Source organism: Amphiprion ocellaris, chromosome 8, assembly GCF_022539595.1.
Source record: "Amphiprion ocellaris isolate individual 3 ecotype Okinawa chromosome 8, ASM2253959v1, whole genome shotgun sequence".
NCBI classification, from domain to species: Eukaryota; Metazoa; Chordata; class Actinopteri; family Pomacentridae; genus Amphiprion; species Amphiprion ocellaris.
The window spans coordinates 30,052,708-30,067,015 of record NC_072773.1 but is presented as its reverse complement, the minus strand read 5'-3'; the positions used below and the strand labels follow the sequence as shown (position 1 = coordinate 30,067,015).

At 39.9% G+C, this 14,308-nt stretch overlaps 1 protein-coding gene across 1 annotated transcript in view; it reads right to left on the bottom strand.

Annotated features, from left to right (window-relative positions):
* Positions 1–4,507: 4,507 nt before the first annotated feature.
* Positions 4,508–14,308, bottom strand: part of LOC111580685 (chemokine-like protein TAFA-2) — an 86,238-nt gene continuing 76,437 nt past the window's right edge. The window contains exons 4-5 of the mRNA XM_023288535.3: positions 9,507–9,631; positions 4,508–5,804 (exon numbers count right to left, since the gene is read on the bottom strand). Of these exons, the coding sequence (XP_023144303.1) occupies positions 5,793–5,804; positions 9,507–9,631 (137 nt within the window). The 3' untranslated portion in view covers positions 4,508–5,792. The remainder of the gene's footprint in view (positions 5,805–9,506; positions 9,632–14,308) is intronic.

The following is a 14,308-nucleotide window of genomic DNA, read 5'->3' as shown; positions in this document are numbered from 1 at the left end:
AAGTTGGCTACAGATTGTTTGTAGGCGTGTAAAGAATAGATGCTTATTTAATGATAATTCCTGAATATTGTTCTACTTTCTTTTTTTTTTTTTTACATTAAAATGACAGTTTTTTGTTTAGAACAACAAAAATGCAATGTCATTTTCAATGTGAGCTTCAACTACTGAATTTGCTGCTTTCGCAAAACTGACACTGACCGTCCAAACAATCTGAGTTAGCTGGTTGATATGAAAAATACAGGCATAATTCAGCATGTTTATGACTGTCATTGAACCCTCGATACGTCACCTTCCTCTAATCACCGTCCTTGCAGTGATGTACCAGTGTAGGAAAGCTTATCTCATCGTTCAGCTGACGGTAGCATCTGCTCTGGCATCTGTCGTTAGCGGCGACCATTTCCGTCGCCACCGCTAACCAGAGAGCACACCGACTAATCTCAGCATCGTCTGGATATTTTGGGGGATAGTCACAGATGACGAGATTAATGCTTTGTAGCAGCGCTGATGATCGGAATTGTCAGACGGCTATGAGGGGGTTGTTAGAGCCGCACCTGATACCTTGCTTCAGCAGCAGTGTTAAATATTTTCTGTAACTATATAGTGAGAGTGGTGTGGTATTAGAGGAGCTGTGGAAGAATTTCAACAAGCTTCACATGGTTGCCTCTTGATTGGATTCACACACAGCTTGAGAAATACCTTGCGAGCAGTTAACAAGAATACTCAAAAATTGAAGCTGTCATATCCTGATGTCAAAACCCTTCAACAGATTTTTTTCTCTGTAATTATAGCCGCCTGTTTCGTGCTCACTTCTTCGCTCTCGCGTCCCGTGTGTGTATATGTGAGAATCTTTATGTGGGTTTTATTCTCTGTAATCTTTTAATGACATGCACTAACGACGCGTTGAGGCTCAGAGAGAGCCCAGGCCATGAAACACGTACGTATATACACACACACACACACACACACACACACAGACAGAGAGAGAGAGAGAGAGTGACTAAGGCTCAGTAGAAGGCCCCTGGGAGGTTCCACTGGGAGATTAGTCAAATCAGAAAAGAGTTTTAGAGAAAGGCAGCTTTAATGCAACACAACACAGATTTTTGCGTGCGTGTGTGTATTTGTGTCATGGAGAGAAAAGATGGATATCCTCAAACCCAACATTCTGTTTCCAACTTTCTTCGACTGATCCTTCTTGTTTCAGTTCCATCATCATTCAAGTCCCAGATATTTATGTAGAACATCTAACAGAACAGACACTGAGCCACAGGTCTTTCTAATAGGGAAATAAGATGAATCTTTTAAATTTCCCTAACAAGTTTAAATTTAAAGATTTAGTGCCCATAAATACCTGAATAACTTAAATAGCAATGTTACCAACCTGCAATACCATATACATTACCATTCAAAAAGTTTGGAGTCACTTAGAAATGTCCCTATTTTTGAAAGAAAAGCAGTTTTTTTTCAATGAAGATGCCATTAAATTCATCACAAATACAGCCTAGACATTGTTAATGTGGTAAATGACTATTCTAGCTGGAAACAGCTGATTTTTAATGGAATATTTCCATAGGGGTACAGAGGAACACTTTCAGCAATCATCACTCCTGTGTTCTAATGATACATGGTGTTAGCTAGTCGGCTAATTGATGATGAGAAAACCCTTGATAGCACATGAATAAAAGTGTGAGTTTTCATGGAAACCCCAAACCCCGAACTTTTGAATTGTCGTGGATTATACTACATGTATAGCTATACCTCATTCATTTAAAAATTAGAATTTAGAAGCTATTAAATTATATGCGGGAAAACCCAACAAATCCTAACAAGAGGCCACCAGTAAAACCAAGGAGTGCGGCCATCTGCCTCGAATGATGATAAATAAGAGAGAGAAAAGGCTAGCAGAAACACACAGACAATAAAAAAGACAATATAAACACTACAGGATGGTGGACCTGGTAGCTGAACAAAGCACAAAAACATGCAAAAGTGTAAGAAAGTAGCATAAAGTGTCACAAAAAAACTCAGATAGAACCACTGTGGAGCGAAAATCAATTTAAAGCTCTTAGGTTATCATTTATTTTTATGTCAATCATCAGTTGTTTCTATGTTTATCATCTTAACTACTAAATGTTTAAGTGTTACGAGTTACAAGTTGATTCTTGCTTATAGTAATGTAAAATAAAAATAAAAATGTCTGTTATATATAGAGATCTCAGGTCCTGTCAGGTTGGGAGTTGGTCAACTAATGAAACGCAACATCAGCTATAGGTCCTTCTAAGACGATGCCTTAGTCTCATCCCTATAGGAAGAGTTCCTGTCTAAAGAATGTAGGAGTTTTCCACGGTATTAAAGCTGTACGATGAAGTTTTAACGCACAACCTATTTACAAGATGCCAATAGGAAAAAGTTTGTGTTTACTGTCATGATATAAATGAGCTGTCATACCTAGAGAGAGAGGAGTGAGGTCTCCTCCCCATTGCATTGATGTACTTTCATTTTCTATATTGCATACAATAATAAATCTGTCAGTGAGCCAGCAATGTGTTTGGTGTTTTCTGAGTTTAATCTCCCCGACACCATATATTCAGATCCCTACATGAACAGGGTAATCAAAGATGGAGCTTTTTATTGAGATTAAAAAGAGATTGAACAGAAAAGAGAACAAAAGTGGGGTGATCTGAAAGTTTGCAACAAGGAGGGTCACCGTCGACATCTTTATCTGGCAGTTGTGTGCCTACAGTACAGCACACAGTCCTGTGTGGACTTTAAAGCATAGTGTACTTCCTGTAAATTGTTCTATATTTAAACCTACATCAACCTTATCTTACTGTAAGGCTTGATATGACAGCACTTGACTCTCTTGACTGAGTAGAATTTCTCGTCTACTTGTCAAACTTGATGGTTTACACGGGCAAAAAGACTGAGAAATGGGGAAATAAGGGCAGGAAATACACCCACGCATAACCTGATGGAGAGCACATAGACAGCAACAGTACGTAGTGCACTGGATTTGCTTAAAAGTAGGCACCAGTCATGTTCCTGTGATCATTTCACCGTGATCCATTGTACTGTGGCTGAAAACTGTGTTGCTGTTATAATATTTGCATCAGGTTTCTCTGCACTGGATGTGAGGAAATTTGTTCTGACAAGGACCCGTATTTATTTAATGTTTTGTGACCAAGTTGAAGAGCTCACAGGGGTGGGTCATCCCTGTTCTTAAAGCTATTTTTCTCCCCAGTCTGTATTTGGCTATGTTTTTTGAAGAGATAGAAACATTTCTGATCAGGATTTCTGAAACTTTGAATGAACAGTGTACTGAGCCATACTTTTAATTATGCACCTGCAATAAAACGAGCTCATGAAGTACAGTATAGTAACACAAATTCATTTTAATCACAAACACTGAGGTGTATCATGTATCAAGGACTGAGCAAAAGTCCTGGAGTTTAAAAGGAAAGGATTTGCTTCTGAAATAGAAACTTGTGGGTTTTTTCCCAACGGAGCCCTTACTTGCTTTAGTTTGATTCTTGTTAATTTTCAGTATTTTTATTTTGGTGTCTTTCAGAGTAAAAGAAAAAAAAATAGAAGAGCAAAGAAACAAATCACTTCAAACATTCCTTATGTACCTGATGTATAAAACCCTCTGTGACCAGCTCACGTCACTGATAACACTGATGCAATATCAAATAACCATTCATTCGGACTTTTTTTTTGAATTCCAGACACCGGCATGGTTGGAGTGTCTCTGCCGAATGCTATCTAAATAACAACGTGAATCCACAACAGAACAGCAAATATAGGTGTCGTGAGGTTGCCATGGCAATGCACGCACTATAACTTTGTAGATAACAGAAGAATCCGGTGGTCATGAACTGAGCATTTGAGGCAGATGAGCTTCAAACACCCCAAACTGAACAGGCAACAGAACATCGCTGCCACTTCAAGTTATCTGAGAGAAAACTTTGTTAATGCTGACAGAAATTAAGCATACCTTGGATATTAGACTGGCTACCACTTACAAAGCCTGTTCAGCATATGTGAATGGTTACACAAGATGTGTGTATTTAAAGCTGAGAGAGAAGGACATGATAAATTGATTATGGCAACAGCTATTTGTCATTACCAGCCCGGGTTTCAGCAGCATCATTAAATAGTGTACAGTAGGTGAAAAACATAGTATCACTGTCAATCCTTAACCAGTGCGGATAAACTCACCTGTTGGTTAAGCTCTGCACGAAGCCACAGCATTAAATCTTGTTTATCAGCTCAGTTTGCTGTCTGAGTCATTTTGCTTCCTCACCTATTTACGATGTCTGTGATTAAAATCCACTTCAAACGCACAGATTTCTGTAATAGACCTTGTTCAAATAGTCGCAGATGTCAGCAAATGGTATTATCTAAATGGTAACCAGCTGATTAGACAGTCATACAACACAAAGAACGCCCAAAAAGAGGAGGTATTCCATATTCTGTCTCTGACAAAACAGTTTGAAATGCCCAGAAGTTTTTGTTTACAGCAGAAAACAAACACAAAGAATTTATTGGATAAATTACAAGCAGATTAATTTCAGTTATTGATGACATCACTTGGAGCCAACCCAATTAACACCAGTGGTTACAAATTAATTACTGTAAGTGTCTGGTTGCTTCGGGGATTTCTGGGGAAATTAATTTACACTCATGTTATCGAAAGTGCCGACAGCTCCATACATCCGTTGCGCCACACTGCAGTGCCTTGATATAATTTGTGTTCACAGTATAGGTTATAATGTGTGGTTTGCAGTAGATTTGAAAAATCTCTAATGAAATCTCAACAGAATCACTGTGTGAGACTGAAGCAGACCAGAGATTCTTCTTTTCTTTTGAAAGGTTTTATTCATTTCATATAATACTGACACATGTACTCAATAGCGGTTAACAGGCGTTTAAAAACACAGATATTAAAACCATTAGAGCATCGATTTATTTTTAGCCCCGTTGATTCCATGGACCATTTTTTACACTTTTACATGTTTCAATATACCATAACATCTACTTGGTATTAGTCTAACCTCAACCCCTGAAAGGATTTTGTCCTTTGTCAAAAAAAGAAAAACAAAAGCAAAGAGAAGAAACTGTCTCTGCATTTTAAAAAATGGCATGTGGTAAGCCACAAACTATTTAAGGTAAAATACTCTGATGGAGGTGAAATCCGATAAAATAAAAGGTTCAGTTTCGGGTTTGAGAAACACTTTTGACAGCATTAAGCGTGTCATATGTGGCACAGGTCAATTGAAATACGTCATCCAGACTGCATGAGGCAAGCATTCTGGATCCACTCCAACCACACTTTTTTTTTTTTGTAGTGATGTTTGTAATACAGGATAGCTGTCTAAAATCCAGAGTGCCCATTATTCCCAGTATGCATATCAAACACAACTCAGCCATACAAGAGAGATGAAGAATATAGATTGTTGTAAAGAAATTGTTTTGTTTTTTTTCGTCATCTAATCAAGTTAAGGTGATAGTTCGCTTTGTTGAAGTTTGTAGTAGCAGTAAAGGTTTTGAAGGGATGCGGTCCTCTGCAGTAAAGGACCAAGGACACTCAGCTGTGTTTAAGGTGATGGCAAGCAGTAGTAGAGTCCTGTCTCTTATCAGCCACCATTTCTTGGATATCCTCAGAAAAATGAAACGATTACTGGTTCCTCATAGAAGTCCGTCTGAGTACATTTGCTCACAACTTGATTGGTCCATTGTGCTGATTAATTACTCCCCCCACCGTTTCCCTTCTGCTTCTATTGAGATGGGCTGGACTATCGGGTCACCTGGAAGAGATAGAGAAAAAGAGGGTCAAAGCTCACTAAGAACAGTCCCCTAGAAAAGTTAGGAAATAGCCTGAAACAGTAAAGGTCACAGAAAAAAAAAGGAGCCAGTGCTGGTCTTACATGTCAATGCAGGGCTTTAAATAATGCAGTGCTGTGTGGTGCTGGCTGCTATTTGGAAATAATGGAAAAGCATTCTTACTGGTGGAGCCCTGACAACATGGCTTGTGTGGTCTGTGCCTCTTTTGGCAAGAGACTAAACAAGACACAGTTTGAATCATGGCAGCCGGCCCACAGTACCTCACTCTCAGCACCTGGCCCACTGCCATGTCATTTCGTCTATTTGTCGAGACGGATGCTCTAATCACATGGTCTCTTTATCTCGTCTATCCATCTTTCCATTGTCTTTGCCCATGCACTCATTTTTGGTTTATTTCAAGCTATTAGGAGACATTTTCTCCCAGCCAACGACCAAACAGACACAATTTGCTGTGTAACTGCCAGTACTCGGGCATATAATAGACCAGACTCTCCATGACTGTTTCCTGCATGCCTCTCTCTCTCATTGTGTTTCCCAGCAGCTTCCCTTCTTAGCCCCAACACATGCTGTCCCTCCTGTATTTCCTCTTGAGGGAGTCACTCTTTTCTGCGACCCAGGTGCCGGCTAACAAAGTGTGAAGGCCAGCCGTCACCGAGAGAGCTCAGAGCAGCATTTCCTCCCAGCTGGCAGCTGAAATTGTTCTACTGTATCTGCTCTTGATGGCTCCAGGCCACCCTTCCTGGGCCCATTCCCATTGCCTTCAGGCATCTACTCCTGTGTCTGATCAAATAGTCTGCAGGCGTTTGCTGTCATGCCAGTTCACTATGCATGCACATCGCTGCAGCTCTGTGCCTGTTACGCTTTAAGGTGCAAAGTCAAAGTCCCTTTAGGTGTTCATCCCCTCGCCTGTTTAAATATGCCTATAGGTGGCAGTTTCTGTGCCCAATTAAAGAGCGGATTTAGGTAGTTAGATCTCAATTTACAAAGCACACAAGGAGTGCTTGAGTGTCATATCTGTGGGCTTTTTTTTAGGCCCATGAGTGGTACATTTTCTACTGCTTATTCCAACAGCTTTAGCCGTTGACAGTGGCTGCTCATATGGCCACAAGGCAGATGCCCCCTTCACTCACACATTTTATATACTTTTCATGACTTACTCAAGAGTAAATTATGAAAAGCATCACTGTAGTTGGTTGATCCTGATGTGTTTTTTTTATTCTTTAATAATTTAGAAGCTGCCTCTAATTAAATCTACACAAAATGTTTGATAGATCTTGATTAACCGTTTCTACTGTTTCTATCAAACAATGCAATCACAGAGAAAAGGGCAGATCGTCTTGCCTAAAGGGGTTTGTAGTGCTGATAGTGATAGTGCAGATTTCCACCTCTGTGTAGTGTGATGTAAACTAGCTATATAGGAGGTGAAACTTACATGCACTGCTGACATCTTGTCATTTGTTTGTGTGTATATGCCTATTTGTGCATCTACACAAATGCACACACGCTAGCATTGCAGTCTATGACAGCTCAGTGGCTTGGCAGCCCGGCCATGTCCGTCTACTCATCCATACGATATTGTTTGGCATTGATCGAGCTGTCTTCTATCCCCTCCTTCTCTCCTCCCTCTGCCCTCCTCCTCTCCTCCTTTCCTCTGCTTCCAGCCAAGGATGGAGGGAAGGATCGAGAGCGCCAAATCCTTTTTTGTGTTCTCGCCTGCACCTTGTCAGCTGACCAGTTCCAGTAGGCTTGTTTTCTAGTGTTTTCTTTATTCTTTTATCCCCCATCACCTCTGCCTTCAGCCTTTCCTCTCCACTTTCTACTTGTTATTGTTTCTCTGTCATCCATCTCCACCTGCCTCCTCCCTCCTCTCTGCTGCTCCCCATGTCTCTCTCTGTCTCTCTCTCTCTCTCCCTCATCCTCTTTCTCTCTCTCTCCATCGTCAATTTCAATTTACGAGCGGGTCTTAATGGGACTATAAGAGACCGTTCGATGTTATTGATCTGGATGCCTGCGCATCTTGACCTCAGCGTACAACACCAGAGGAGAAAAAAAAATCACTCTTTTCATCATCAGGCATACACATCAGCTAACTCTCTCCAATAGTGTAGACACACACACAGACAAACACACAAGTGCACACAGATCATTGATCAAAGACCTGAATGCAAGAGACAGCAAATATTTGTGCTCTTTTAAACTACGACTGAGTCAATGATAAAGCGATGCCTGGCTGAAACTGGTTTGCTTTGATCATGCTCAGGAAATTATAAATGTGCACTTTGGGGCTGCTAAAACTAAATGCATGAGATCAGTTGTCTAAAGCAACATACAAATGACATTCACATATTCAGAAACTGCATCAGCTTCATATTCAATCAACTCTCATGTGCTTCTCTCTTCAGTTATTCCTGTTACATACTTCAAGATCACTCATTTCCTGTAATTTGTTTCTATTGTCTGTTTTTATTTCTGTGATGTGACTGAACTGGGAAAGTTCTCTTATATTTTATGAGCAGCCTCACACACATTTGAGCTCGGGCCAGCACAGCAGAAAACTATTTCAGGGTGAGAAAAACAGCAGGGGCTGCTGAGGAGGAAAGAAGAACTTGTGGAGGCGTGATCCACTTTGCGAGGTGAGAGGTGAGCAGAGGAAAAAGTAAGAAAGGAATTCTTAATCATCTGGGCATACAGGAGACTGTCTCTGAGTTTTTTAGAGCAGGAGAGAGTAAGGGAGGAGAGCAGGAGACCACATGTGTCTTGAGCTTTTTTTTTTATGCCTGTCTTTCACCCAAGGAGATTCACTCTCTCTCCTCTGACCACGCCTTCAATCAATTATTTAGGCAGAAAACAAAGGTCTGCACCCAGCCATGAATAATGGAAGGTGAGAAGGCAGAGAGAAGGATGGAGGTTAGAAACAGAAACGTACAGTGACAAGAGGTGAGTCTCGCACAAATTTTTTTCCTATGACAGACAGCTAAGAGCCTGCTCAGGTCAAGGCGCTGAAGAGAAGCCAACAGGTGCAGATGGAGGCTGAGCAGAAATATATATAATGCACAACTACTCCTATTCACAAACACGCAGAGACATAGACAAACAGACAGTATATGAAACGTTATTCAGGAAAAATAAAAACACGGCTGCACTTACTGCACAAACTGTATTATGGAGGAAGTAGAGCATAAAAACTATTCGAGGACATTTACCACTCTAGTGTATCGAATGCGGTACATTCTTTTTGCACAGAGTCAGATGGCATGCCAGTCAGATGCAGGGAAGCAGGGCAAGTGAGAGAGAAGGGAATTGTTTTGTTCATGTTCAGTGCGTGTCCGCATGCGTGGTGTGTGTTATTTGCCTTGTTCTTGTCAGCCTTATTTTTCTGCCGAGAATGTTTGATGTTGGATCCAAGGTGGAGAAAATAAAGAGAGAGAAACTGGGTGAAAAAAAAAGAAGTGTGATATTGGGTGAAAAGAGATAGGGGATGGCAACAAATAAGACAGAAAGCAATATGGGAGAAGTGAGGGATGTAGTCTAACATGATAAAGGTGGAAATGGGTCACTCCATGTGTGTGCAGGCATGTACACGTTAAAGGGATGATAAAAGTCTGTGTGAGAGAGAGACAGGGGAAGAGACATATCAAACAGAAAAAGACTATGTGGACACCAACCTTTGTGGTCTTGACTTTGTTGCCTGAGCTGCAGCTCCATCCTGTGAGGTCTGGCAGAACTTTGCACTCCTCACCGTCCATACATGGCTGCATCTGACACCACCACTTCTGGGCTACAATGGAGGCTGCAGGAAGAGTGAGAGATGACAGCAAATATTCAGTTTGGTGAGGATGTGACTCAGTGTTTGTGTTTTCATTCATGTCTCTCCAGACCATGTATTTGTGAATTTTGACACCAAGGTTTCCTTTGCCATGTTTCCATCTAAATTTCACACGAACAGAGAGTTTCCAGAAGAGCAACTAGTGTTTCCCATCCAACGCAGTTATGTGAATAATTGGAGTTTGATGCATTTAGATAAACAGTTGGAAGCACTAATTCTAGAATCGGGTGCCATTCAGTCATAACATGGAAGAGGCAGCAATGAATTATGTCATTAAAAGAGCACCGGTCAAACCCGTTAAATCAACTAAACCAAAGTGGATGACGTGATATGGAAAATATGCCTTTTTTGTTTGCTTTTAGTAATTTAGGGAGTGTTGCAGTCACCACATCACTTAACACCAATCTGATATTTATTGTTTTTCAATTAATTTGCAAAATCTGTTTCTGCAGTTTGATTTTATCAGTAGAGCAATTTTTCCACTTTAGCCAAAACAAAGCTCAGCATATGTTGTGCACAAATTGAAAATGAGCATAAAAACAGGTAGATGCAAAAGCACTTTCTCCTTCTGTATTAGATGCAGATGCAAATTCATCACAATATAGCTGTAACAACCCCAAATGTTTTGGCAAAAATCAGAAATGATTTATAATTTGGAGAGCAAGACAAGGTGCACCTCAGTGTGAGCTTCAGTGGAAGTGCATCAACATTAAAACATCGCACAGCTCTTGTCATGTGGCTTATTGTATAGAAAACGTCCTTGCCATCATCAAATTGAAATAGGTTTTTCAAATGCTGCTTTCTTGCTCAAAGATTGTACAAATGATTAAAAAAATCTTTGAGCAATGAAGAAAAATTAGTTACGTTCTATTTGAAGCGCAACTTTTCAGTACAGATTATTACTGTAAGCGTGGGTTTCATCGGCACTAGAGTCATGTGAATGTAATCAGTACAAAACAGATCGTTTACATTTTCATTTCAAAAGGGCCAAGATATGAATGAGACATCTGGGAATGTTGTGATCTTCTTGGGTTTATAGATCACATCAAATTAGATGAAAAAAGTAATTAAGAGTGTTTGGCAAACACTGCAGAGTAAAAAGACTTCAGACATATCAAGAACAAGAAGGTGACCAAATATTAGAAAAGAATAATAAACTCACCATAGTAAAAGCTGACTGAACAAACACGTGAATGTATGCAAAATGCCTCAGTCACATTCTAGGTCATGTGAATATTTTATTTGTCACTGAAAACTTCCAGTTTATATCAGCTTGGTGTACAGTGACTATAAAAAGTATTTACTCCCCTTTGAAGTTTTCCCCTTTTACAGCTTTTCAGCATTGAATCGCATCCTACCAAATTAGGCTTTTATTGTCAAGAATTTACAAAAATACTGTAATAATAATGTCAAAGTGAAAACGGATTTCTACAAAGTGATGTCAGTTAATTACAAATCTAAAATTAAAATACGTGATTGCCTAAGTGTCCACCCCATTTAAAGAGACTCACCCAATTCAACACAGTAGCAGCCAGCTGGTGCTAGAAGTCACACAATTAGTGACATGGGGATTATCTCAGTGCAATGAATGTGTCTCAAGTGATTGTAGCATAAAGACACTTGTATCTGGAAGGTCCAGTCACTGGTGAATCAGTACTCATGGCTATAAATACAACATAAAAACAAGCAGCTCTCTGAAAACGTTACTGAAAAGCATAAATCAGGGGATGGATAAAAGAACATTTCCAAATGACAGAATATCTCTTGGAGTACAATTAAATCTTCATTCAGAAACAGAAAAATTATGGCACGTGTAAATCTACCTAGAGCAGGCCATCTTCAAAAAACTGAGTGACCATACTAGAAAGAGACTAGTGAGTGAGGCCACCAAGACACCTCCAACTCCACTGAAGGAGTTACAAGCTTCAGCAGCTGAGATGGGACACAGTGTGGATCCAACAACTGTTACCTGTTCCTCACCAGTCAAAGCTTTCCGGGAGAGTGGCAAAGAGAAAGCAGTTGAAAAAAGCTCATGTTAATTCCTTGACTAGAGTTCACCACAAGGCATGTGAGGAACTCTGAAGTCAGCTCCAGAATTTGAGCTTTTTGCCGTTCAGACCAAACATTGTGTTTGGTGGACACCAAACACTGCACATCATTACAAAAACACCTTCCCCATTGTGAAGCACGGTGGTGGCAGCATCATGGTGTGGGGATGCAGCTCGGCGGCCGACCCTGTATGACTTGTAAAGGGTAAAATAAATGCAGCAAAGTATAGAGAAAACATGGAGGACTGTGACTTGGGAGAAAATTTGTTTTCCAGCAGTGGCCAAGTCAGAGTCCAGACCTCGATCCAGTTGAGAATTTATGGCTGGACTTGAAAAGGACTGTGCACTCCTGATTTCTGATAGAAACTGAGCAGTTTTGCATGGAGAAATGGGGTATAATTGCAGTGTCTAGATGTGGAAGGCAGATACAGCCTGTTCAGAGAGGCTCAATGCAGTAATTGTGGGACCAGGTGTATCTACTAAATACTGACTTGAAGAGGGTGAATACTTATGCAGCCACTTATTTTAGTTTTCATATTTTTCATTAACTGACATAATGTTGTAACAATCTGTTTTCACTTCAACACTTTGACAGTTTTTTTTTGTACATTCTTCTCCAAAAAGATAAATTAAAATGACCGTGATTCAATGTTGAAAAGCAATGAAAAGGGAAAACTTCCAAGGGGGGTGAATACTTTTTATAAGCACTGTACTTCCAATGAATGTGGCTATTGTGGCTCCAAGTGCCATGCTAACTTTAAACTCTTCACCATCATGGAAAAGATTTGGGGTAATGAGGAGTTGCACAAAACGCAGCAATTTGGCATGCGCTCCCTGCAGCTTTCCAAAGAAAGATGATTTTTTACATGAACCGTTATAAATGTTTCTTTTTAGTTTGACTAAAAGAAAATACAGAAATAAACCAGTTGGAACAGTCATTTTGATAACTGCTAGTTCAGCCAACCTTGGACTTATCCTGATTTTGGAGAGGTGAAACACAATCTCGTTGATTGCAAAGTTCACCAAAGCTGCTGATTCATTAGTTGTAGTTCCACTGCTGTGATTACTAGCATCCATGGACACAGAGAGATTTATAGCATCAACAGGTCCCACTCTTTGCCCCCAAGGCTTTCCTCCTCAGTCGTAAGCAAAGCACCAGTTTCCTGAGGTGTGTGGTCTTTCAGGATGTACTCTATGTTTTTTTTCTTCCATGTGATTTCGCACCTCATGAGCGTACGTCAAATCAACCTTGCAACGCTATCAGAGAAATAAGCCACACAGTAGCCATTTTTTCACAGACGTTGGGTCTCTTTGACGTTCTCTGGCACATTCACAAATTGTTACTGTGTTTGTGAACCTGTTGAGGTGTATCTGTGGCGAATTAAGTAATTTGTTTCTGAGTTCTGAATATCTACTTTGTTAAAAGGACTTCATCATTCTTGTCCTTCATCTTCACTTGCTCTGCTGTACTCTAGATGAATATCGCTCCTTGTGCTCCAGAGCATATTTGAACAAAAACTCACAAAAAAAATTTAAAAAAACAGCAGAGCCATAGAGACTGCAGCCTGTGATTTCATCAAGTACCACTCGTCACTGCTGCAGTGGCTGCCAGATACTGATTTTGTGGGCACAGACAGTAGCCACAGTTGCTTTCTGGGCATATGGGAATATTCTCTAGCTTAGAAATGTGAGCACAACTGTGAAACAAATCTCATTTATGTGTAAAAAAAACCACTTACATCTGGGTCTGAAGAATCAACTTTTCATATGTTGTCAACAAGGCCACTCCAGAAGAATAACACTTTCTAGAGATTATAATATTTGCTATAAAGATTCTTTTTGGGAGCTTTTTTATGCTGCTAGAGGGAAAAATAATGCACATCACTTAGATGCAAGGACATTTCATGTAAAAATTCTTCATGGAGAATTTTTCCTTTTCTGCTTCTTCAGAATTCCTCTTCGGATTGTCAAATCCTGTCTCCTAGAAATAAAGTTTCTTACCAAGTACATGTTCACATTAAGGTGCAAATAAATTGTTAGCTGTATTGTGTTTAAAGGAGGTGTTGTTTTTCTTTGTAATAAATTAAGCGGCACATCCAAGATGCACTTCCGAGTCAGCAGGAGGTTCACGAGTTGGATGGTGCTCGACTCTCACACCAGAGACAATGCTCTAAGCAACAAATGCACTTTGTTAAGGTCAAGACAGCATGCCAGTTTTGGTTAAATGTAAATAAACTTTTTCCTGTTTAAAGCCCTGTTAGTTTCTGATATTATTCAAAGGCTGTGAGAACATATACAAAACCCTAAAAAAATGTAAAGACTGGAAATTGTGCTGAAAGAATAAGTATTTTGGTGGAACAGCTTGCATTTCCAGTTACAGTGATATATTAATAACACATTTGTATTTTGTTGATAGACCACATTACCTGTTTGTAACTGCACTTTCTGCTAGACATATTTGCTTGTAAAATTTCTATGCAAAGAAATAGAATTTTCTGGAGAGAAGGTCGAATTTGTAATTTGTTGAGAAGCACATTCTATTTTTTCTCTGCAGAACAATTCAGACTTCCATTTTTTGGTAAGTTTGGACAGC